General features: G+C 27.5%; 1 protein-coding gene across 1 annotated transcript; it reads right to left on the bottom strand.

Moving 5' to 3' along the window:
* Positions 1-5,552: 5,552 nt before the first annotated feature.
* Positions 5,553-11,502, bottom strand: LOC111286026 (uncharacterized). The gene is made up of 13 exons (XM_022875790.2): positions 11,110-11,502; positions 10,913-11,008; positions 10,702-10,779; positions 8,397-8,477; positions 8,099-8,318; positions 7,935-7,993; positions 7,357-7,406; positions 7,157-7,244; positions 6,812-7,069; positions 6,618-6,710; positions 6,362-6,466; positions 6,065-6,181; positions 5,553-5,949 (listed from the first exon to the last, which is right to left on the bottom strand). Exons 1-13 carry the CDS (start codon positions 11,173-11,175, stop codon positions 5,878-5,880), a joined length of 1,383 nt encoding a protein of 460 aa, XP_022731525.2. The 5' UTR covers positions 11,176-11,502; the 3' UTR covers positions 5,553-5,877.
* Between the last annotated feature and the right edge of the window lie 16,086 nt (positions 11,503-27,588).

Here is a 27,588-nt window from a genome sequence, read left to right as displayed (position 1 = left end):
AGATATAAATTTAAGTTATGATTTAATTTGTTTAATAATATTATAATCATTTTTTTACCAAGAAAAAGGTATATCCTTTTTTAGCTTTTCTTGTAAAACTTTCTCTTTTTTAGAAAAATTTTTAATGAATTGTCTTCTATAATTAAGAAAACCAAGGAAACTTTGAAGTTGTTTTTTATCTTCCAATTGTTCTAAAAATTCGTTAATTTTTACTATAATATGATCTTATAAAGTAAAACCGTCTGAACATAAATATAATCACAAGAATTCTATATTAGTTTTTCCAAGCTCTATCTTTTTAAGGTTTAATATTATACCATGTTTTATAAATTCTTGAGCTATAAGATTTAATTGTTTTCTGTGCTTATTTAATGTTTCAAAACATATAAGTATATTATCAATATACATCATACAAAAATCTTTATATTTCCTAAAAATGGTGTCCATCTATTTCTGAAAAATTTGTGAAGCATTACAAAGTCCAAATGGTATAACTTTCCATTGATATTGTCTTTTTAGTGTATTAAAGGCTGTTAATGGTTTTGACTCTTTGATTAGCATTATTTGCCAAAATCCTGATTTACAATCAAATTTATTAAAATATTTAGCATTTGTTGCCAAGTTTATTAACACATCTTTTCTAAGAATAAAATATCCATCAAATATTAGATTTTGATTAAGACTTTTATAGTTGATTACCATTCTGGCTTTTATTGTTTTTAGTTCAGCATGATTTCTTACCATAAATGTTGGACTTAAATGTAGACTATTAGTGGGTTCTATAAGTCTTTTTTGTAAAAGTTCATTGATTTGTATATCAAATTCAATTATATCTTGTTTAGTATAAATCATTAGTTTTACTCTAATTATTTTCTTTGAATCAATAATTTTTAAGCTACAAAATCTAGGGTTTCTAGATCATAATTTTATTGGTTCATCACTAAACTTTTCTTTTAAAATTTTATATAATTAGTGTTTTTCATTAATTGATTTAATTTTCATTTTTTTGGTTTTAGGTCGAAAATTAGAATCACATATATGTTTATGATTTTTTAATAGTGGTATTTCTATAGATTCTTTATCTATTGTAAAAACAATATTATTAATATTCAAACAAAAAGGTAAATAATTTTTTATAAAATTATTTCCTAATAACATATCACCATGCATAAAAAGAAAGTATAAAATTTTTGAAATTATGAATTTTTATTCATAAAATAAATAGAAATATTTTTTGCTTTGTATTCTATTATAGTTTCTTTTCCATTGATTCCTATTACTACAATAGGTTGTTTCATTGGTACCCATTTTTCTAATGGTAAAGCATTACTTTTACAGCTATATATAGTTGTTCCAATGTCTATTAAAATATTTAAAGAGTATGGTTTATACTGTTTAAATCTAAATTTTGCTTCAATATAATTGTAGAACTTTTTTTGTTGATTTTTTGAAAATGTAATTACTTCATCATTACCAATTTTATATTGGTTAATTAGAGCTAAACTTTCAATATCATCTCTTTTAGTATTTCTAGAAGAAATTAAATTTAAAACCGAGTTTACTGAGTTGTAACTTGAATTTTCTTTATTTTGACTACTTGTGTCTCCTGGAAAAATAGGAATATTTATATTTTTTGTTCCTATTGATTAAGGTTGAGAAAGAAAAGATTGCCTATGTAAAACAAATGATTGTTTACTAGCAATACTCTCATTATCTTCATTGTCTCTATTTGAGAATGAATGTATTAAAGAAGGTGGAGGTAGAATTAGATTGTTACTAGAACTACTTTTTTCATAATTTTTAAAATACAAATTATTTCTTGACACAAAAAATTTCATAGGTTTTATTTTTCTCTTAGAAGGAACACGTTCTGTAATACCTTCTAATAACCATCCGATTAGTACTAAAAGATCTCTAAGATTCATTAATCTTAGTTTGATTTCTAAATCAAAAGGTTTAGGTTCAAATATTTTTATAATATTGGAATCTATTTCTTTAATAGATATAAAAGTATGATTAGTAAATTCATTGATAGCTGTCAGTTTATAGACAGATCATGTGCTACATTTATAATTTCTTACTGTTTTGTCGTTATTCTTAATATAAGGTAGTCTTCTATTAATAAGTCATTAATAGAAATAAAATAATTTGATTTTACTTTAAACCAAACAACGCTTGATACAAGATTTGATCGTATTCCTCCTATTAGTGCTTTAATAGGATTTTCAAATCTTTTATCTATTAATACTGCTATTATTGGTATATCGTTACCAACTTTGAATAAAGCTTTTATAGTTATCATAATTATTCCTAAATATATATATATCTAACTTCAGGATATTTTTGTTTAATTTTCCTAATTTTTTTTTTCAGTAAATAAAGGAATATCTATAGATCCTTGATTAGAATTAGTAGTTATAGTATTGCCACTAAATTTTTTTTTTGTCTTTTTATCCATGGTTTGAATTTTGGAAAAATAAAAAGTTTATAGATTTTATGTTTCTTTAATGGTTGTAGTATTTTTAACAATTCATTTGAAATAGTAATATCTTGTCTTAAGACATCACTTAATTTTGGCATTTGTTGTTCTTCAATAGGTATATTTTTAGTTTCAGAATTAAGTTGATTATTAACTTCCAATATAGTATTATTATTAGGACTGCTACTTGTATTAAGCATAAAAATATGCTTATCATCATCAAAATCAAATCTGTTTCAGAAATTAATTTATAAATAATTTCATCTTCAAAAACTTCTTCTCTAATACAATTTTTTAAATCTCATTCTTTAAGAGTTTTAATAACTTTTTTAGTATTTTTTCCTTTATTAGGACATTGAGGTGCTATATGGACTTCTTTATCACAAATAAAACATTTGTATTTAGATTTCTTTTTAGAAGTTTTTCTTTTAACAAATTTTTTCTTTTTGTCAAATTTATGCTTTTTTAGCTTCCATTTGACCAATTTATATCTTCTTTTCCTTTTGTATTTCTTTGAATAGGTTTTAGATTAAGATTTACAACCAAATTCTTATTCATTTTCTAATATTTTGTGCATTTTTTATCACTTAATTTACTTTTTACTTGCTTAAAAGCCTTTGTTTTCAGGTAATGTTCTATGATTTGTTTAGAAATAAAATAAATTATATTTCTTACAGAATATAAATAGTCTTTATTTTCTATTGTAGGGTTGTGAAGTTCTAAATATTTGGGATACTGTTGATTATAGAGTTCATCCCATAATAATGGTAATTTATGAAAATATTGTTCCTTCCAAAATTCGGAATGAGTTTCATCCAATTTTTGGTATTCATGTATATATATTTTAGAAAATTCTTCTAAATGTTTTATGTCACATAATTTTATTTTAGTCAATATATAACTAGCTTCATTGTTTTGATCAATTAGTTACCTTCTTCCACAAAATTTATTTTTTAGTAGATTTGTAAGGTTTTTTTTTAACAAATCTAGTATAGTAATTTCATTTAACAAAGTCCCCTTTTTTAGCTTTTCCTATTTCAAAGTTTTCCCATTTACGCAAGAATTGTAAAACATCTCCTTGAAATGTTCCACAAAAATAGTTTAAAAATTTTTCTTTACACTAGCTGTCTTTGTAGTTTTTTACTACAATAGTCATAGATTATGCCTAATCTTCTATGGTTTTTTCATAGTCATTTATATATATTTTTGAAAAATCTAAATATGTTCCTTATTAAGCTACAATTCTTTTGTTTAAAGATTCTATAAAACTAGATTGCAGTATAGGTTCTGTAATAGTTTCAAAAGATGTTTCTACTTGTTTGATTTCATCTATATAAATATTATCTTCGGTTCTATTATCAAACTTATCTTTATCATCAATTTCTTGATTAAAAATTTCTCCTACTTTTCTTTTTCCCTATAAACTTTTTGTTTATCAAGATCCATAAGTGTAGGTTTAATATCTATTTCTTCATCTACTTCTTCAGAGGATGAAAATTTTGTACTACTAATTTCATCTTTTATTATTGGATTAGTAGTTGAAATTTTATTTTATTTTATTTTATTTTATTTCATTTTCTTCATCTAAACTACTTTCATCGATAGTATAATCAAGCATATAATAATAATTAAACTTTTTAAAAAGTTCTTTATGTGTTTCATATAGTTTTTCTATTATATTTAAATAATCAATTATTTTTTTAGGAGTTGTGATTTTTTTCCATTTTATACTTAAAATGTTCTATAAGACTTTTATAGGATTTAAAATCTAATTTTTCTACTTTAGAAAACTTAGTTGGTTGAGAAGTTGAGAAGATGATGGTTTATCATCATTAAGAGTAAGAATAGCATTACCATAATATAAAGGTTCAAAATAATTTGTTTGACTTTTATTAACTTCTAATAATTCTAACTTTTTATTAATATTTACTAATAATTGTTTAGAATCTTGGTTTAAATTTAAGCAAGTAACTTGTCCTAAACTATCTACTTTTGATTCTAATATATCTACTTTATTAAACAATTTTTTTAAAGAAAATTATAGATAAATCAACTAAACTATTAATACTATAGCTGATTGTCGGTATATTGATTTTCTAATTAAGGATCTACATGCAAACTATAATTATAAGATTTTTTTGAACAAACACAGTTTTCAATACCTTGTTCCATGTTCCTGGTATCTAAAATCGTTTGCATATCTTACAAAGATATTTAAGGCTCAATTTAAAAGCCATAACACCAGTACAGAGATAGTAAATAGATATATGGTTTTTAAAACATAAAACTTAAAATTCAAAGCTATGAAAGTAAAAAAATACTTATAATGATAGTTGGGATTTGAAAATATCAAATATCAAATATATATATATATATATATATATATATATATATATATCTAAACACTGATTTGTACAGTCTATGATCTATATAAGGCTTTTATACCAATTACAAAATTAAAAAAAAAAAAAAAAGAGAGTATAAATTTTACAGGAATAAAAGAAAAAAAAGAAAGAAAGAAGCCGGGAGGGAAAAGTCTGCCTATTCTCCTGTCTCCCTTTTTTATTCTTACAACTATTAATTCTGCATATGCAAACGCATTTTCATTTGATATGAACCAGGATGACATGGTCTATTGATAGGTTATTCTTGTTGTCATTGCTTGTTCTTTTTGTTGGCCTTCCTAATGCCGTCAAAACTCATCATAGCCCATCACTTGAAGTATCATTTTGGGGAAAACATTGTAGAACAGTTGCTCAATTTGAGCTCAGTATAGTAGGAATTATTGGCCATTGGGGTTGAGAGAGCTGCTCTCTTTTTTAAGTAGTTTATGCTTCAGACAATTCTAGGCCAAGGCAAAACGTATTAGCCAATGTATGATCCTTTATTTATGGGTGTAGACAGTCAGTTTCATCATACAGATAAACTAGTCCGTATAGAAGCAATATATGATCTGATCGAGACCCTTTGCTTAAATTTCATAAATAAATCATCGCAAAACAGGCAAGTATATCATCTAGCTACTTTGATGGTAGAATTCTGCACTACAAACTTTAAGAGGAGAAAAACAGAGTTGAACAAGAATATGTTAAGGCTTTCCTTTTTCTAATACTAGTAAAATTTGAATATCAAAAAATTAAGCCAAAATTGGGCTAGTCTGTATATTCCCTTTAGTCAATGAAAATATATAGGCTTGAATACATCAAATACAAGCAACACAACCATTCAAATAAAATGGGGGCAGGAAAAATACAATGGTTAATCTTGGTCCTTCACTTGCCAAGGATCGGCATTTTACTGGCACCAGAAGTTCTGGAGAAGTATGTCTAACAAGCTCCGCAAAAATGAGTTGGTTCGGGACTGGCAATTTTCTTTCAATTCTGGGATACAACCTTAACTCATTTCTCTTTTCTAGCCATAGATTCTCCCTTATACTCGCTACCGGCAGTAACTACGAAACCTGCTCCAACCTAAAAGAAGCACAATGCAAAGAAACTACTATAGATACGAATGGTAATAAAAATAATAAAATCAATTGATTCTTTACGTGTATGTGAAGTTGACACAATAGTGTTAGAGAAGTACTTGGCAATCTTTCAATACAACACGCTCTTGAAGCTGTACATTGCTGCAAATCACAGAACCTTGAATTATACAACCATCACCAATGGTAACATGATTCATTACAACTGAATTGACAACCTGCATATGCATGGAAAGAAATTTTTAGTTACAAAGTGAACAATTATCTAAGCTTGGAACTTTCCTCTTATTTATAAATTCATAAATGAAAAAAATCATATAGGACAAGCTTTACTGACAGCATCGATTTACTTTCTGCTTAATTATGCTTGCCTGTTATGATTAGAGAAATCATCATACCTTCACATGGGAGCCTATCCGGCAGTGACGGCCAATGACAGATCGTTTTACCTGGCATTTGTCGCCCATTTCTGAACCTTCGCCAAGCATACAGTGTGGTCCCACCTAAAATCATAGAAAGATAAGGCCTTAGTTTTAAGAGTATAAAGCATAGATGTTAAAAACCCATTGTTATTATTTATCATAATAATCAGCAGCTGTTATCCAAACTGATTTTAAATAATTCTAAAAGTTAGTGTTGGTGATGTAGGCTTACAGTAGTTTTGGTTCCAAGCTTCGGTGAAGGACCTATAACATTATTATGATCTGAGGAGGTATTGCTTAACAGATAATCTGCCTCACCAGTAACCTGAAATATTAGACAAAGAAATACGTCAATTGAATGACATAAAAAGTGGATTAAAAAGCACAGACTGTAAAAGAAAAGCATAAATGAGAAATAGAACTCACATCTCGATTGATGTCCATAAACGCTTGAATGGAATTTAAGCGCATACAATAACTGCTGCTGCTTGCAATATAAGCGCAGCATTTATGGGTCCGAATAGAAGCAGAACCATCAGGATCAACAGAACTGATTTTGTGAAAGCTTGGGATAGATGAATTAAAGAGGATTTGAGAGACCAATACTTGATTGTTCTGGGAACTAAACTTCTCATTACCATTTTCTTCTGCTTGTGGAATTCCATTTAATAGGGCCTCTGATTTCTGATAGTTATAAAAGAATGAGGAACAAAATTTGATACCCAAATACACAAGTGGTTTTTGAACATCCTGACATGTAGTGATACTAACCAGCTGGCTCTGGACAAGATAAGGAAGCACATCATGTTTCAAGCTTTGAAATGTATCCTTTTGGTCTAAAACTTCTTGCAGGACAGACCTGAGTTGAAATATAATAAGGAATTATACACAATGACAAAAAGCAGACCGAATTTGAAGTCTGATTTCAAAACAAGTCGGGGTGGGGGGTGTGTTAGATGGAGGGAACCAACCTCTTGAATGCATACATATAAGCATCCATTAGATCAGATCGAATTTCCATCTACATAAAATGTAAAAAGGAAAATGAGGTTGACAACAGAATATCTCACAAATATAAACTGTTTGATGGATGAGCAAAATGCGAAAGGAAAAATTGTCCTTTAACAGACAATTTACTTTTCCATTTGACAAAAGAAAATAAATGAATATGCACACACATAAAGAGTGCAGGGAGAAACATGTACATAGCAAAGAATAATATTATAAGACAATAGGATAACATGATAAGCTCTGTTACCAAACAGAAGGACATTTTATTGTAACGTGAATGCTTTCAGAAGAACTAGACCCAAATAGTAGCTTTTAAATTATTGCCCGAAAAGAATATTACTAGCTTTTAAATTGGCATATAGGCAGGTAAAGGCTGGTCCAATCAATAGAATATGTTTTGCTTTAAATAAAAAACTGAGCCTCTAAACTTGTACGTGGGAGCATACAACTCTATCATTAATCATTTTCATCAGCTGGGCATCAGTTGTCATAGTTGAAGAGTCGTAAAAAAGGTAAATGGATTGATGTTAAGCAAAACCTGGCCTACTGCATGGAGAATGCGCTTCTGAAGTCGAGTATCTTTCTCAATTTCTGCTCCTATAAAGCATTAAAAGATTCTATGTCAGGCAAGTCCAAGTTTGGCCAATAAAAAAGGCGAGTCCAAGTAACAAGCTAAATAAAACAAAATGTTTAAATTCTAACCTGTTGCTATGTGTAATAAAAACTGTTTGCCAGGGTCCAGTCCAATGATGTCGTATCGTCCTGGTTTCTTGGCTTTGTCTTTTCCACCAGAGGATCCTGACTCTGAAGGTCCACTAACAGGAACAGAGCAAAGCATTGCAGTTACTACTGCATCATGTCGCCTATGGGTGGCAGCAACTGCACCAGGAGGAACATCAGAAACAAGATCACCACTCACAACCTGCAGAAAAATGAAGTGGTCTGTAAAGAAACAACTTTGCTTGGGAACTCAAACACTATTAATGAAAAGAATTCTAACCAAAATGTCTTTTGTGGTGAGGTGGTGTGAGATTGCCCTAATTGCCCCAGCTGTTCCTATATCCTCAGGGACTGCAGCAATCTTCAACATCAGAAAAGAAGAAATTAATTAGTTATTAAACTAGAGAAAGGAAAAATTTTCAATGGCAAACACATGTAATTCATATCAAAAGAATGACATGCAATCTTACAACCTTAAAAAGCATATTCATGAAAAAAGAACAGAAATGAAAAGCATGCATTGTCATCTTAGATGTATGAATTTAGGAACTGGAGAAAGAAAATAGGAAAAAATTTACACTAATAGACTCAAATTAAAACCAAAAAGAGGAATGCATATAATAAAGGGATTCTATATGTAACAACAAGAGGAGAGAATTTTGTTCAGTAGCATCTATTCTTGTTAAGATCATCAACTATGTATTTGGAAAGACAATACAGGACAGGTGTCAACAGATTCTACAAAATAGAGCAGGTATAACCCTGATTAGGCTTCAGATTAATAATAACAACAGATTCTGACATGGAGCATTACTGGTTGCCAAAAAGAGAAGAGGACATAGGTGAAACCGCATGGGAAAAGATAAAGTGACAAGAAAAACTTATAATAAAAGCATTTGTTCAAAAATCATACTTAGAAAATATTAAAGCATTTGAAAGTCTACTTATTCACCAAAGAGATCTCCGGATAAAAGAAATCATAACAGAACAGGTCAATTTATGAAGCTGTTTAGTGCAGTGCCCGAGTTACCAAAATGATGAACTTCACCTGGTTTTTTAGGAGGAAAGACACGAAGCCCATACAATTCTGTCATATTCCAGACTTTAACAAAATGAGCAAAAACCTAATGACCTAATGGATAAAATTGCTGTTCGCTCCCATAGATAAAACAATCTAAGTTTTGCAAATTAAAATGGCATAACAAGAAAACTTCTGCTTCCATGCCTGCATCAATTAGTCTTAAATTCCAATAAGTTAGGGCACAACCATTAACCATTATATATTGTGTAATATGATAAGAGAGCTTAGCCTGATTATCATTATCCTATTATCATATTGGCTTATAATTGACAAAGCCTTAATTCGTTTCTTATTAATAACTGATTACAATCTTGCAAAGCCCAAACCATCATTAAAGAAATATTCAGCCTAGCTAAGGCAAGGACAGCAAATTTTGAGGTCCAGAGAAGCAACATGAAAATTAGACTCCAGCACATGCAAGAATAAGCATAAGTTAAATTTCCAACCATAGGATGCTGCCGTCAGCCTGCCACACCCCATCCAAAAGGGTAAATGGTCTTGCTAATATCACACTTATTATTGGCATAGGGTCATGGTCCATTCCAAGTCAATGAACAAGATCTGACAAAAGGGCTTTATCTCACATTGTTCTGTTGAATTTGATATTTCGGTCATCTAAAGCTACAAAACGTGCTCAGCCTCCATGTAACTTCCTAAGCTTGATCTACCTGTTATGACATTTACAAAATTTTTAACTCAAACTCACCCTCCAAAGACTATTTAGGACTAGACTTCACAAGTGGATCAGGAAATAGATCAAGACCTGACAAAACAAACAACTAATAGAAACCCAAAAAGTGTAATCCTATTTCAGAACTTAATTGCACAAACACTAGGTCACCTATAAGTTCATGCATTCCTCTCTTTCAATGACAAATAATTGCACGAATAAGCCACCACACCAAGTCACCTAAAAGTTCGTGCATTCCTCTCTTTCAATGACAAATAATTTGCTCAAACACCAAGTTTTCTTTATTTAATACGATTAACTGGTCCACTTCTCTAAGTAAACCAAAAAAGCTTCTTAGAATGAGCACAAACACCAAGTTCACTTGTTTGGTACGGTGAAGGCATGCAACCTTCTCAGAGTGCAGTATGATGCAGATTATGTTACAGAATGAGCACATGGTAGGTTTCCAGGGACTTCCTAAACTACAATTGACACGCTGGATATTCTAGTTTGATTGGTTTAAAGATTCAAATTTGTTCTTAGTCTTGAAGCTTGATGAGAATTTAGTGAAAATGAGTTAAAAACTCTAAATAGGTGAAGCAGCTTATGAGCTCAGTTCAACCCCCACCCTTTTTTTCTCTCAAATCAATTTCATGTTACTATTCAAGTTTAATTGTACTTTAAATTCGTTCCAATCAAGTAATAACATTCATAAAACACAGTACTAATTCAAGTCTTAATATAAATCTTCAATAACCAATAAAATGGCATAGTTTCAACATAAACAATCTTAAAGTTAAATTGTAAACAGAAAAAAAAAAAAAAGGTAATTACCTCAACATGCAGACGATCAACGAAAGTCCCAGAAATCCAACTACCAACAAGAAGCGCAGCATCTTCCCCTTCAACCACCTTTTTTGCCACCCCAATCATTCAAATCAAAACATCAAAAACCCTTAAAACTATAATTAATAACATCCATTTAACCTATCAAACTTCAATAAAAGATAAGGAAAAAAATGGAATTAGGGTTTTTTTTTCTTACAACAATGAGATCTTTAAGATTGCTTTGTTCTAATTGGTGCAAAACGTAGTAGAGAAGGGGGCGGTTGGCTACCGGAAGAAGCGGTTTAGGCACTTCCTGCAAGCATTTCAAGAAACAGAAATGAGAAAAAGCAAAGATAAATGAAATTATGAAAAGGGTAATTTTGAATGCCAAAAAAGAATAGTGGGAGGAATGACCTTGGAGACAAGGGGTGTTAGATTCTTTGAAGTGCCACCGGCTAAAACCACTACTTGGAAATCCATGTCCAAAGGGAGAGAAGGAAGGAAATAAAATTAAAAAAAAAAAATTATACGTAGAGTTTTGCCGTGGGTTTTTGGTGAATCTAGGAATGAATAAAGATTCAAATAAAGAGTGTTTTTTTTTTCTTCTTTTGTTTTTTTTTGGATTTTGATTTTTTAGCAGACAGCAGCAAAAGGAGCTCTAGAAGTTCGGGGGGGGGGGGGGGGGGTGGAGAACTTTTCTGCACTGTTTTTTGCTTACAATCAACCGAGCTGCTGAAAGGTATTTGGCTCGAATCGTGGGGTGCGGTCACGCGAGCGCTCGCTTTCCGTGACTGAGGAAAGTGGGTCGATTCCTTGCATCTCCGGACCACACTCTTTTTTTATTCTCTTTTTTTTTTTTTTTTTGGCGTTGGGATAACTGTGGTTTTACCCCTATAACGTTTTCAGATGTTTAATTTAGTCGTTATTCTTTGATAATTTTGTAAACAATTTAAGAAAGGCTCCCTGTGAATAATATTTCTTTTATAAATATAATTATTAATGCCAAGAAATATCATAGAGGATTAGGTAATTTTTTTGGGTCAAGTTTGTATCAATTAAATAAAAATATATATATTGATAAAATTTAATGAAAAAATCAATAATATGTCAAAATTAAAAATAGCATATAGAAAAAAAAATTTTTGATCCAACATTTATTGAATAGTGATAACTTTGTTAGAATTTTCAATACAAATGTTTATTTGAATAAAGTATTCAAATCATTTTAAATTTTATATATTTAATTTATATAACAAAATTTTTTAAATTATCAAAATAAAATTTCAAATTTATTTTTTAATTTTTTTTATTTAATCATTTTTAATAAAAAAAGCTTTTCAACTTAGACTTTAAAAAAATTATTTAAGTGTTCGGGGATCATTATATCACGTGCATGCATAATTTAAACTGAAGTTGCACAAAATTTTAGCTAAAGCATTAGCACTAAGCTTTCCTAAATTCGTTGAAAGTATATATGTTTAATTTATATAAAGTTATCTCTTTTCCCAAATGGAACTGCCCAACAGACAAAGCTGGAAAGCTTTATTTTTAAGATTTTGAGTTTAAAATTTGAAACGAACAAAACGTACGTTTAATAAGATGGGATAGGATATTATTTCTTATTGCATTGCTCAATATCACATTAGAAAAAGAGTATAGCCAAGGTTAATAAAATTAACCTTTATACAATTATGCTACCAAATCTTTGCAAGATTATTATGAAAAGAGTCCAACAACTTGAACCATGACACGATGGGGTTTTTTTTTTTTTTTTTTTGGCCAAAATACAATAGGGGTTAACTGCGCGTGAAAGACTATGCTTAAACAAGGAATTGGACATAGCAAATCCAGGTTTTGGAAAAAGCATTTCGCCTAAGGGCCAAAAGAAAGGACTGCCTGAAAATATAGTAATTTGTATATTTGTATACTGTTAAATATTGATAATTTATGTAATAATATTATATTTTATACTAAAATTATATATCATATTGATATAAAAATAAAAAATATTTTCTTTTAATTTTAATAAATTTATATATAATTTTTATTAAAATTTTAAATCATATTATTTTTATATTTTTATATAATTTTTATATCATGTTTAACAGTTTTACTTCTTAAACTCTTACTACACAACCTGTGATGTACCACACATACCAAAGTACAAACCAATATTTACGTGTGTGGCCTTGAAAGACAATTGGTTTTAATCCATGTGAATTGAATTTATGGCTTTGTATCAATCCACAACTATAAGGTTTGACCTACACGGGGTTTTGATGTGATTATATATATTGGTAATATTTGGTATATAAAATAATTAAAAAAATAGAATGATAATTATTTTGTAGTATATTTGATTTGTATAAAAAAAGATAATATTATAAAAAAATTAATCATCATTTATCAAAAAAATGATTAATCATTTCAAAATAAAGAGAATTATTTTTAATTCATATAATTAAATTTATATATCTTATTATTTTTTAAAAAAATTATATCAATAATTTAAATTATATAAATTTTAAAAAAATAATTTTGATTAATAAATAAATTATCTTATTATAATCCATGTATATATCAAATACAAGATAATATAATGATATTATTTAATTTAATCTTATTTATAATATTTTATTATATTATTTTATTATAATTTTATATACTCAGTACATCCATTATATGCTACATTGTAACCCAAGAAGATATAATACTAAATGTTTTAAAACAGCCTAACAAGAAATGTTGGTTAATTTTGAGAGAAATTAACTATGAAAGTTTTTTTTTTTTTTTTTGCCAATTTCCTTTTTAGGTTAGATAATGGATAGTGGCCGATAACCTCTTGAACGAATAGTAAAGAAAGATTTGTATCATATTATAAGATTTAGATTCAAATTCAAACATTTCCAATTCCACTCCGATATCAAATTAAATAAAAAGAAAGACGATAGATAGTGAATAAGCAGTAATACCCCCCAAAAAAATGAACGACATCCATAATGGACAAAGTGAACTCAGTAAAAAATATATCAATCCACACATATCCTATAACTAGGAAATTGATTTTTTTCTACCTCGACAATTTGTTTGGAATGCCAATTGGTAGCCATAGTTTTCCATGTGAGAGAATCTACTTTATAAACCACCATTGATTTTACAAGTCCTTTTCTTGTAGCAAAACAGCCCAAGTTTGCTGCAAGATCTAACTAGAACTATTCCTAGGTCAAACCCCACCTCCAATTCTTTGATATTCTCAAAGATCTAAAACTACTTTTTTTTTTGTAAAAAGAAAAAATTCAATTTCTTAAAATGAAACAGCATGCAAAATGCTTTTATAGAAATTGGAATGAATTTAAGGGTTCAAGCCTAAGAACTCATTTAAGGAATCTTGTTCAAACTCAATTCAAGTATTTTAGACATAAATTGCAAAAAATACAGAAGTTGTCATCAATCTTTTTTACGGTATAATTAGTCACCCAAAAATTTTATTTTTTTAATACAACGAATTTAAAGTTTATTAAAAAGATAATTTTGATTTACGAAAATAAAATTAAATTCAAGAATCGATCACGCATGAAAAAAATTAGCACTCTCACAGTACTCATAAAATTAATACCAATTAATCATATGCTATTTATAACTTTGGATAAAAATAATTTTTATATGAAATTTAATTAAATTTTCGTTCATTTTTAAGAAATACCATTATTTAAAAATCCTTATTTTAGAAATACTATGAAAATATCTAAATTAAAAAAATACCTTAAAATCCTTCGACATAAAAGCAGAATTTAAAAGTAATCTTTTCCATCTAAGATTTACCACAATATTTTTGTGAAATAAAAATAATATTCTTCGAAAATAATAATTATCAGTGACTCTCCAATATCTAGGCAGAGTACCAAAAATTATATTCTTTAAAATATTATTTTAAATTTATTTACTTATTTATTTTAAATCCATTTTTAAATAATATTTTTCATAAAAAGATATTTATACAGAAAGAGGATGATGTCACAATAAACAAGAAACAATAATAACAATTTAAAGATATAAGCATGTGAATTCAGGATCGGATCCTTAAATATAAAGAGACCACTTGGAGTTTCAACCTGTAGATAGAGTTGTGTGATTTTTTATATTTAAAATCTTATTTTTTATTTAATTTTATTATTATTTTAATTAAAAAAATTATATAAACAATCTTAATGAGATAAAATTTCCTAAATATCATATCGTCTATGTAGCATTCAAAAATAAATTACTTTATAAAATGTTTTCATACAAATCCTTAAACTTTAGATGATTTTGGGGTTTTGAGGTTTTAATATTTCATTTAAGACCTCAACTAGGGTTTAAGGTTTCAAAGTTGTATTTTAAGGTCTCATGTTTTATCTAGGGTTAAGGGTTTCACTTAAGGTTTTTGAGTTTTACCTAAAGTTTAGGCTTTCACTTAATGTTTCAATTTTAAGGTTATATTTTGGGGTTCATTTAGGGTTTAAAAAATTTGTGAATTTCTTTAAAAGTTTTTAACATCTAAATAAACTTTCGAAGCAAACTCATATTTTGTAATTTTCCAAAAAAATCAAATTTTTTATATTTTCATATTTTTTTTTTCTTTAAAATTATTGTTATTACTTATTTACCCTTATCTATTTCTAAAAAAAAAATGGATTTTTTTATATTTTTATTTATTTTCTTTTTCATTAATAATAATAATAATATAATAATAATAATATTATTATTATTATTACTATTAATCTTTTATTATTTTATTTTAATATTTAATAATTTTTCAACATATAGATGAAATTATTATATTATTATTTTTTAAACATTATTATTATTTTTAAAATATAATTTTGGACTCTTTCAAACATCTAAACAGAAAATTTAAAATCTTTAATTAATTAATTAGTAATTAATTAATATCTTTTTTACATTATTATTATTATTATTATTATTAATCAAGCCCATGCAATAATTAAATTTCAAAAAAAAAAAAAAAAAAAACCAAGACAAACCTCATGGCATACTAGATAAACCATCCCCACAAATACTTTTCTTATTTATTTATATTTGCTATCATCTCTGTTTATCAAAAATTAGGAATCATGCAGGAACAAGAATGTGCCATGAATCTTGAAATGCCAACTCTTGCAGACAACAAAAAGAGACATGCACTAAACTGACAAACGTGAGCGAAAGGTAAAATTTTAAACTTTTTCTTCCTACTTCATAATGACAAATATGTAGATAAAAGGCCATAAACTTTAATCTTACATTCAGATAAACTTCTATGCATAAACTTATATGCAAATAAAAAGTTTTATCATAAACATATATAGCTTTAAACTTTCTCCACCTATCCTATAAAAGGAATGGATAAGCGAAATGCATCAATCAGGATGAAGTCTTAGGCTTTTGCAAACTGGCCACTTAATAAACAAGAAATAAAGCACAAGCTTTAAACCGAAACAACAGACATGATTAAAAGAGCTTTAAGCTTTCAAATATGAAAATAAAAAAACTTTAAGCTTCTATTCACAACCTACTCTCTTTCTTTGTTTTTTAAATTTATTTTTCTGAAAAAAATATTTTTAACTTGAAAATAAAAACACTTATCATCATACTAGTGAACACATGTCAATAATGGAGACTTGAAGTTCTTATCACAACCAGAGAAGAATCAAAACCTTCTTCAACAAAAGGACCACCTCAGTGAATTGCTTTCTTTTTCATTTCTATGTTGCTGTTCTCTTATCTGGTTTTAGCTTCTTCTTCTAGCACTTTTTCCTCTCTTTTGTCCACTTTTTTTTTATGATTTTTTTTTTTACTTTCTTTTATTTTTTGCTACCCATATGTCTTTTTCTGGTTTTTCTTTTCTTCGTTACAAGTTTATTTTTTTGCTTTTTACTTTTTCAGTTCACTGTTCCCTGTCCTCTTTGTGCCCAGCATTTCTCACGTTCATCTTTCTTTCTTGGTTAATCTACATTCTCTACTGGTTAGTTTTTTTTCTTATTGCCTACTGGTTACATCTACCTCCTCTGCTGATTAGTTTTTTATCTTGTCACCTGTTACTACCACTAGCATTTTTTTTGTTTGTCTCGTACTTAGTTTTTTTTTTCTTTGGTTTCTTTAGCAGCCCATCTAAAAAGTGCCTCTCATGTTGCCTAACTTGGCTATTTCTCCCAGTTTCTACCTCTTTCTTCTTCCCACGCCTTCAACGCATGAAAACATCTCTTTTGTTTTTCTTTTTATCACTTTTCTCCTTCTCATTTTTCTTCATGCCTCATTTTCCTTTTTTCTTTCTTTTACACCATTTTTCACTGTTGAATGCCCCAAATGCCTCATCTATTATTGCTATTGGTTTCCTCATTTTGCCACTAGTAAGAAGTTTTTTTGCTTTTCCCTTCAAGTCCTCACGTTCCATATGGTTTTTAGTTCCCTTTATAACTTTTCTTTTACTTCCCCACATCTCATGCATTTTGACAAAGCCAAGTGACTTTTGTTTAGTTAATTTCGACCATGTTTTATAGCCCATTTGGGCTTTTGTAGTTTTACTTTTATATTTTATATTTTAGATTTTATTTGGGTCATACTTTCTTCTTTCTTTTTTTTTACTTAATTTTTATATTTTTATTATTTATTATTATTTTATTATTTACATTTAATAATTTTATATTTTATTTAATGACCAATGGTAGGTTTTTTTATCGGCCTTTATCAGGCATCTTATTAGGTCACTTTAGATATTATTTGGACTTATGCAACGAGCCTCACTTTAGAGCCTATATTGGGCATTATCCTCGAACATTAAAAATGGATCATTAATAGACTAAAAAATTTGAATTCTTAAAAAAAATCATGTTTGCCTGATTTTCTAGGAATTTAAATTTCTTTTTTCTTTTTAAAATTAGTTGTTTCATTATTTATTACCTTGGAAAAGAATATCACCATTTGATATCATAACATTATTAGATGAGGGCAAGGTTCACAATTTAAATTCATGGCTTTTGAAAGGTCATGTTTGATGGATGGAATCAACTAAAAGGTTTAAAAAAAAGTGTTTATGTATTTGACAAATTTCTAATAGCGATCGTCAACTCATCAAAGACTCAAAACTTTCTTTTTTTTCTTTAAACGATTTCTCTTTTTATAGCCTTAGTACTTAACTATATGGGGTTTTATTCAAATCTAATAATTTTTCCTTTTTTACCATTTTTTTTCAAAGAAAACCTACAAATCCAAATTTTAAAAGAAATTGAAAACATCAAATGATAATATAAATCCATAAAACATTATGATGCACAATGTCTATTCATGCAATGCAAACATTCAGACTTGACTTAAAAATTCACATTCTCAAATATTCTTAAGATAACACTCAAATTTATGGAAATAAAAGTTCTTCACTTGACAATTCAACTTTAGCATTGCTGACCCGTAACTTCACTACTAAAAACCACTAACCAATTCTTTAAACTTCTTAAGATCTATGTCAATTAAAGCCTAAATTGTATTCTTGAAGGCAATGCAATCTTCTATGGAATACCCTTCGACCTCATCATGAAATTCACATTTAACATTGGAATTATACAACTTTAGGTAATGAGACTTTCTTGATTTTACAAGGATAATGAAAATTATATGATTTTTGACAAGTAAGGTGAAAAGTTCAGTGCAAGACATTGGGAGTGAATGATACATCTTCATTCATTTTCTCTTACAATTTTATGAATGGCTTGTGTTAATCCTTTGCTCTATCAATGTTTGTGACAAAGGAATTAGAGCACACAGATGAGATGGTTGAGAAAAATTATCAACTTGAAATGTCAATTCGGAATAATACTGTGATCATTAGGAATAGTCATTCACCAAACATTCCTATATCATGGTGATGTTTCTCTTATTTTACCATTCAATAATTATATCTTGAATGTATTCATCAAAAATATTCCCTTACCTTTCATTAGAAATTTATATATTGACATTCATAATTCTTCATCTTTTTATCATATCTTCAATTCTACCCACAATAAATAACATATCAGCAAATTCTGAAAATGTATTACCAATCAGCTTATCATAATAAGAAGAAGGAAAGGTATTCACAAATAAGGAATTCAACTCCCTATTAGTTAAAAGTGGTTAAACTTGTGATGCAATCTCTTTCTATCAATATCATATTATTCGTAACCCTCATTAAGGCTTTTTCTCATGTTTTGAAGGGCTAATTGGTCTAGAGTCAGCTTCAATAAATGCTAAATTACTTTAAACATGCCTAAAATAAATTTCTCTACGTATAAAATAGGCTGCTTTCCAAACTATAATAACAATTAACTATTATCCCAGTCAAACTTTTTTGAAAGACATGAATAAAAAGATTTTCATCCCCACATACCTAACTATTTTGTGACAATATTGAGCCAAATATGTCTCAAGAATCTAGTTTTATTATGCTTCTCAAATGTTAGAACCTTGAACTTGGATGAAATAACCACATCGGGAACTAGCTAGGATTCTTTTGCGTCACTATATTAATCCCTACCTTCGACAGGTTGAATCCTTTTTTCCAAAAGACTATACTTCTTCTGTTCATCTAGATTCCACGATTTCTCCTTTAAGGGTCCTAAGTTAGGTCCTTCGGTTTGATTATTTCCTTGAACAAAAAGTCATTCGATAATCTTTTCCATCTTTTCTATATTAGTATTCTCCTGATCCTTAGAAAAAATCGTAAAGATTATTCTCGAAGAAATTCTTTCTTTCAAAGCACATATGAATTGCATTCTCTCGAGTGTATACCTAAATGGATGAATGAATGAATAAATACACTGAGGCCAAAGCTTTTTAGTGAAAATTAAAAAAAAAAAAAGGTAAGAATAAAAAACAAACTGTAATTCACATATCGAAATTCAAAAAGACAACATCATATTAACATAAAAAAATATTTTCCAATTAGAAAAAATTCATAAAGCATTTCATTTTCCAAACAACTTATCACTTGAAGACTTTCTTTTAAACAAAAATCCCTTCCATGTTTATTATTATACCATCACTTTCTCATTATTTCAAAATCTTTAACCTTTTATTGTCATTGGATCAAACCATTTTACATCTATAAGTGATTGCACCTTGTATTTGAAATTCTCACAATTCTTAATAGAATGCCCTACAATCCTACTATGGTATTTGCATTTCATATTTGAGTCAAAATATTTTTGGTATTAAGGCTTTAAAGGCTCTAAAGGCACAAGGGCAACAGTGTGTCTTTCAAATAGATAGGGATAGAGTTTTTCATATGAAATGGGGATAGGATCTAAATATTTCTTTTTCTTTGATGATTTTTGGGTAATAGATTGACTAGGAGTCCATGAATTTGGTGGTGGTGTAAAGGTTCAAAGTTGAACAATTGACTAAATAGGTAATTGGGGAATGAAAGGTTGAAGACTTTGGTTTAGATGTGGACTTATTGGAGGTTGTATGAAGTTTTAGGACCTGATCCTAGATGCTTAGAAAAGAGGTCAAAGACAGACATGAGAATAATTTGAATGTAGGTTCGAGTTGAAATAGGTGAAGGTTGTATAGAACTTAGTAACTTTGTTTTGGAAATCAAATTTTAGAGCTCTGAAACTTGGTTAGTCAAATCACTCGTCCTTTTCAATACCTTATCCAAACCTTCATTAGGTGCAAATCACTGAATGCTTCAACATACTCAGGAAATGTACTGGGCTTTACAGGGATCGATTGATCATGACTTCATGAGTTCATAGGACTTACTTGGACTGAAATTGGTAAAGACCCTTGAGAAAGCACCAAAATAAATTCTTTGAATCTATAAAAGGTCTTCATCAACTCAACGAGCTATTTTTTCATCTTTCAAATGTCATAACCATACTCCTCTTGATTCCATTCTAACCAACTTATGCAGGCCTCTAATTGATCCTCTATATTTTCAGGTTCTTATACCTACTAAAACAAATGTTTTATTTCAAGGGTTTAAACCAAAATGCTTATGCTATTATTCATGCTGAATGAATGCTATAATTCTTATTTATCTTACTATACAAAATATGTTATGGATGCCTAAGTATGATAATGATGCAAATATATTTACAAAAATAAAATGACCCAAAATATATAAATCACCTTAATGATGAATGCTTATGCTTAAATCTTTCTTTTGCTTTTTCTCTTTTATTTATCTCTACCTTTTTCTTTTTTTTATTTGGACTCGTTTTTATCCTAACTTTATTTACACTACTACCTCAAACACAAATTACATTAGACTGCTTAAAATATCCTACTTTTTAATTTTTAAGAAAGAGATTGACATAACTTTTAACTTCTAAATAATTTTTACAGCAGGTTAACACTATTGATGGCTTCATGAGAACTTCATTTGCTGATGACTGGCCTAAAACAAATACCCCATTTTTAAAATATAATTCTATATCATATATGCAACAAATTAAAGAATATAAAAATAAAATGAATCGATAATTCAAAAACAAGCAAATAATAGAAACAACATAGCAACCATATAATACAACAAACAAAATATATATATATATATAGTGTTTTAACTTTTGGTTATTTTTTAAAAAGGCAGCATGGCTTTACCCTAAGCAAGCTTCCTATGGCTTTCTATATATTGTGTCAAGATTTATTCATCTATAGGTACCCAAATCAAATCTTACATCATCACCCATTACAAACTAATAAAGCACACCAATCCTCACCCATTATAGGCTACAAACGAAAATATCTCGATCTGAGTGAAAATGTTTTGCTAGCGAATGCAGAGGTTATTACCTCACGAAAACGTAGCTACTTCACTTCCTCCTAATGAATATGCATGTAAGTGAATATGCAAAAGTGTACAAATTGACATATTAAGCAAAATAATATAAACAAATCACAAATACAAAATTAAAACAAGATAATAACTAACATGCAATTTACTAATTTGTATTTATTTATTTTTTTGAAAAAAATATTAATATAAAAGGAATTAAATTAAATATAAAATAAAATCAATTAATTTCAAAATTCTTAACAGCACATAATTAAAATTTTGGCTTGACTCTCAATAAGTCCCCAGTGGAGTTGTCAAGCTATCATAACATATCTGTCCAGAGACTTGATTGCTAGACATAATCATTTAAAATCATGAAAAATACAGGAGTTATCACCAATTTTTTTTTTTAGAATGTAATTAGCCACCCAAAAATTTTATTTTTTCAATAAAATCACTTTAAAATTTATTAAAAAGATAATTTTTGTCTACAAAAATAAGATTGGGTTCAGGAGTCAATTATGCATAGAAAAGGATTAGCACTTCTATAGCTCTCATAAAATTAGTACCAATTAATAATGTATTATTTATAACTTTGGATAAAAATGATTTTTATATGAAATTTAATTAAATTTTCCGTTATTTTTTAAGAAATACTATTTTTTAAAAATCATTTTTTTAAAATATTGTAAAAATCTCTAAATTAAAGAAATACCTTAAAATCTTTATACATAAAGGCAGAATTTGAAAGTAATCGTTTTCATCTAAAATTTACCACAATATTTTTGTGAAAATAAAAATAATAATTATCAGCGACTCTCCAACATTTAGACAGAGTACCAAAAATTATATTTCTTGAAATATTATTTTATATTTATTTACTTATTTATTTTAAATTTAGTTTTAAATAGTAGTTTCCATCAAAAGATATTTATGTAGAAAAATGATGATACCATAATTAAATAAGGAACAATAATAACAATTAAAATATATAAGTATGCGAATTTAGAATCGAGTCTTTAAGTATAAAAAGGCCATATGGACTTTTCAATCTTTAGGCAGAGTTTGGATACAACTTTTTATTTTTAAAATCCCATTTTTTATCTTTTTATTCTTTATTTAATTTTATTATTTTAATTAAGAAATTATATGAACAATCTTAATGAGATAAAATTTTCTAAATACCTCATCTTCTAGGCAACATTCGGGTATAGATTATTTCATAAAAGAATTTCATATAAATCTTTAGACCTTAGGATGATTTTGGGGTTTCAAGATTTCATTTAAGTCCTTAACTATGGTTTAAGGTTTTAAGGTTGTATTTTTGGGACTCGGGTTTTACCTAAAGTTTAGGTTTTCATTTAAGGTTTCAATTTTAAGGTTCCATTTTGGGGTTTCATTTAGGGTTTCAAAAATTTATGAATCTCTCTAAAAATTTTTAACATCTAGGTACACTTTTAGAGCAAGCTCGTATTTTGTAATTTTCTTAAAAAATCAAATCTTTTATATTTTCATATATTTTTTTTCTTTAAAATTATTATTATTCTTATTTACCCTTATCTATTGCTCTAAACAAATGGAATTTTTATATTTTATTTATTTATTTTTTCATTAAAAATTTTATTATTATTATTTATTAATCTTTTATTATTTTATTTTAATATTTAATAATTCTCTAACATATAGGTGAAATTATTATATTATTATTTTTTATACATTATCATTATTTTTAAAATGCAATTTTGGACTACCTCCAACATCTAGGTAGAAAATTCAAAATCTTTAATTAATTAATTAATGTCTTTTTTACAATATTATTATTATTATTAATCAAGCCCATGCAATAACTAAATGCCAAAAAAAAAAAAAAAAGAGAAACCAAGACAAACCTCATGGCATACTAGATAAATCATCTACACCAACACTTTTTTTACTTCTTTATATTTGCTACCACTTTTGTTTATCGAAAATTAGGAATCATGTAAGAACAAGAATATGTCATAAATCTTGAAATGCCAACTCTTATAGACAACAAAAGGAGACATGCACCAAACTGACAAACGTAAGCAAAAGGTAAAATTTTAAAGTGGCGTTTGATTCGTAGAATCGTAAATTTTGAAAGAAAGTGTGATTTTTAAAAAAGTGCGATACCTTATATTTTTTTAATTTTTAGGGCATCTAATGTTTAGATTCATTCGTTTGGTTAGGAGAATCCATGTATATTAATTCTTGAATAATTATCATAATCTCCTTAACATATATGATGGTAACTTTTCATTAGTTTTTATTAATAATAAATACCCAAACGACAAAATGATGCATTTAGCAATAAAAGAAAACAAATATTTTTATGATTACTATTTTTATTTATAAAATATCATCAATAAAAAAATATTAAAGATTATTTAAGGCGTTTCTAGTTGAGAAATACCATAAATAATTTTTAGTATTTTTTTAAAAAAGAAAAAGATTATTGAAAGCATTTTTGAACCAAAAACGCCTTAAATAATCTACTTCATTTTTTAAAAGATATTATTTAAGCCAATTCTATATAAAAGAATTATTTAAAACATTTTTTTGTACAGAAACGCATTAAATAATCCATTTATAAAATATAAAATGATTATTTAATGTGTTTTATGTACAAAAATACCTTAAATAATCCTTTCACAAAAATATTAACCCTAAATCTTAAAATATAAAAGGATTATTTAAGGATTTTCTGTATAGAAATACCTTAAATAATCTATTTATTAAAATAAAAAAAAAGATTATTTAAGACATTTCTCTATACTAAATGCCTTAATTGTAATATAATTTTTTTTTCTATACAAAAACCTACAACTGAATTTCAGTTACATCCAAACATACTTTTAAAAAAGGTAAAGTCTATTTTTTAATTTTTTATTCAGGTCAAATTTGAAAATAAGGTAATAAATAATCTATTTATTAAAATAAAAAAAAGATTATTTAAGATATTTCTTTATACCAAATGCCTTAATTGTAATATAAAAAAAAATTTCTGTATAAAAACCTACAACTGAATTTTAGTTACATCCAGACATACTTTTAAAAAAGTTAACGTCTATTTTATAATTTTTTATTTAGGTCAAATTTAAAAATAAGGCAATTTTCCCTTTGGAATCCTAGAATATCATAAAGAGATGTGAATTTTTTATTCCAAGATTTTGGGTACTATTGGAAATTTGTCACTTTCTCTCATAATTAGCTTATCCTAAATCAAACGTGTGAATCAAACATCAACCATCAAGATTCTGAAAAAAAATTTGTGAATTCTCTCGAACCAAATGCTAGCTAAGTTTTTCTTTCCACCTTATAAATGACCAATATGCAGATAAAAACCAACAAGTGGCTGGCTCGATTAATTAAGGCTTGTCCTCCTCAATAAAGAGGTTTCAGGTTTGAGTCTTGCCAGTGACTGCTTATTAGGGTCATATTGAATACACGACCTACAGCCACCTATCTTAAGCTATCAAATACGACACATTTTATCCTGACCTGAAAGATTGAGCAACCTATCTACCTTAGATTTATCTTACAAAAAAAAATACAAATAAAAGGCCATAAACTTTAATCTTAAATACAGATAAACTTATATACAGATAAACGGCTTTTTCATAAACATATATAGCTTTAAACTTTCTCGACTTATTCCATTTGGACAAAAAATAAAGCACAAGCTTTAAATCGAAATAACAGATATGATCAAAAGAGCTTCAAGCTTTCAAACATGAAAATAATAAAAAAAAAAACTTTAAGCCTCTATTCACAGCCCACTCTTTTCTTTTGTTTTTTAAAGTTATTTTTCTGAAAAAAATATTTTTAATGTGAAAATATAAATGCTTATCATCATACCAGTGAACACAGGTCAAGAATGGAGCCTTGAAGTTTCTATCATAACTAGAAAAAAGCTGAAACCTTTTTCAACAAAAGGACCACCTTACCGAACTGCTCTTTTTTTTTATTTTCGTGTCTTCATTCTCTTATCTGGTTTTGACTTTTTCTCTTAGTACTTTTTCCTCTCTTTTATCTTCTTTTTTTTATGATTTTCTATTTTTTTCTACTACCTATATGTCTTTTTGTAGTTTTTTCTCTTCTTCACTATAAAGTTTTTTTTTACTTTTTTCTTTTCCAGTTCACTACTTCCCATCCTTTTTGTGTCCAGTTTTTCTCATGTTCGTCTTCCTCTCTTGGTTACATCCACTTCCTCTACTGGTTAGTTTTTTTTCTTGTCCCCTATTACTGCCATTGGCTTTCTTCCATTTTTTTTGGTTCGTCTCTTACTCAATTTGCTTCTTTTTTTTCTTTGGCTTCTATAGTAACCTGTTTGAAAAATGCCTTCCATGTTGTCCAGCTTAACCCTTTCTCCCAATTTTTGCCCCTTCTTCTTACGCTTTCAATGCATGAAAACATCTTTTTTTTTCTTTTTTACTACTCTTCTGCTTTTCATTTTTTTTTTTACTTTTCTATTATCTCTCTTATTTGCGTTGCTACCCTCTTTTCTTTTTCATTTGTTCCCCATTTTTGTTTTACTGTCATGCTTTTTTTTTTTTTCTGTTTTCTACGTTGCCAAGTTCATGCCCAAGCCAGAAACCTATCAATTTTCATTTTTTAAGGCAACAGTTTTTCACATTTCATGCCATTTTCTTCATGGTTTTTTCTTCTTTTTTTGTGTGTTTTTAAACCATTTCCTTTTTCATGTATGTAGCAAACATAAGGTGGTCTTAAACTTCATGCCAACCTATGCATGGTTTGGCCCTTTTTTTTACATAAAAATGGTCCCTATTTATGGCCAACAAAGGCCCAATGTTTTAAGGCCTTTATTTTATTCTCCCTTTCTTTTCTTTCTTTTTCCTTTTGGTTTTGGGATTTCAAAAAACACTTGTTTTTTAATCAAGCTCTATTATTATTATTATTATTATTTTATCGTTTAATAGCTAATAATGGGCCATTGATGGGCTTTTTATCAGGCCCAATCAAGCTATATAAGACCATTGCAATAGACCTCACTATGGGGCTCATATTAGGTTTCATTCTCGAGCATATAAAAATGAATCGTTAATGAATCCAAAAAATTGAGGATCGAAGCCCAATTACAAAAACAATTTTGATTTTTAAAAAATAAAATATCTCAAATAAAATTAGGTGTCTACATAAATATAATAGGATAATAGTTATGTTATACTAGATTTATATCTAAAGAGAAAGATAAGATTGTAAGGAAGATTAATCATCTTCTTGACATAAGATTGAACTTACATGTTCTATTATATTATTTAAAATTATATTGATAATTTAAATCGTATAAATTTTAAAAAAAGATAATTTTATTTAATAAATAAATTATCTTATCCTAATCATTACTCACATTGAACTTAAAATAAGATAACATTATTTAATATAATTATATTCATAATATCTTCTTTTTATTATATCCTATTTATAATTTTATACCCTAAACATGACATAAACTCACTTAATAAAAAAGGTCAAAGTTCAATTAAGCCCACCATGCATGAACAATTTTTTAAAAAACTTAAGGTATTAAAGTAAGGGTCAGGATGGCCCATGTACATTTTTTTAAGGAGACTATTACATACATAAAATTGAAGTATTACCTCTTTTTCAAGCTTTATTTTTCTTCAATTTAGTTTTTATGTTGTCATATATGTATAAACTATGAAATTTATGTAGTTATTAATTTATTATGTGTATATAATTTTTAACTTATTCTAATTGTGTATTTTTAGCTCATAATTGAAATAAAAGCACAAATTAATGTAGAAGTGCTAAAATTGAATTTATTTATATTTGTATAATCTAATGTTTTATTTTTTTTATATTTGATATTGTCAATATTTAATTTCTGATAAGTGAAATTAAAAATGTAATACTTTATTAACATATATTGTTTCACTTTTTAATTCTAGTATTAATTATAATGGAAACTTAAAATTTTTTTCTCTAAAAAAGTGTAAATGAATATAATTACTCCTACATTATCCTTGACATTTACAAAATTAGTCTATTTTTGGTCAATGTTAAATACATGCAGCTAACAAGAATATAGATAA

Source organism: Durio zibethinus, chromosome 6 (assembly GCF_047325235.1).
Source record: "Durio zibethinus cultivar Kanyao isolate XHJ-2024 chromosome 6, ASM4732523v1, whole genome shotgun sequence".
NCBI lineage: Eukaryota > Viridiplantae > Streptophyta > Magnoliopsida > Malvales > Malvaceae > Durio > Durio zibethinus.
The sequence above is the reverse complement of the archived record's forward strand: the minus strand, read 5'-3'. Positions and strand labels throughout refer to the sequence as shown.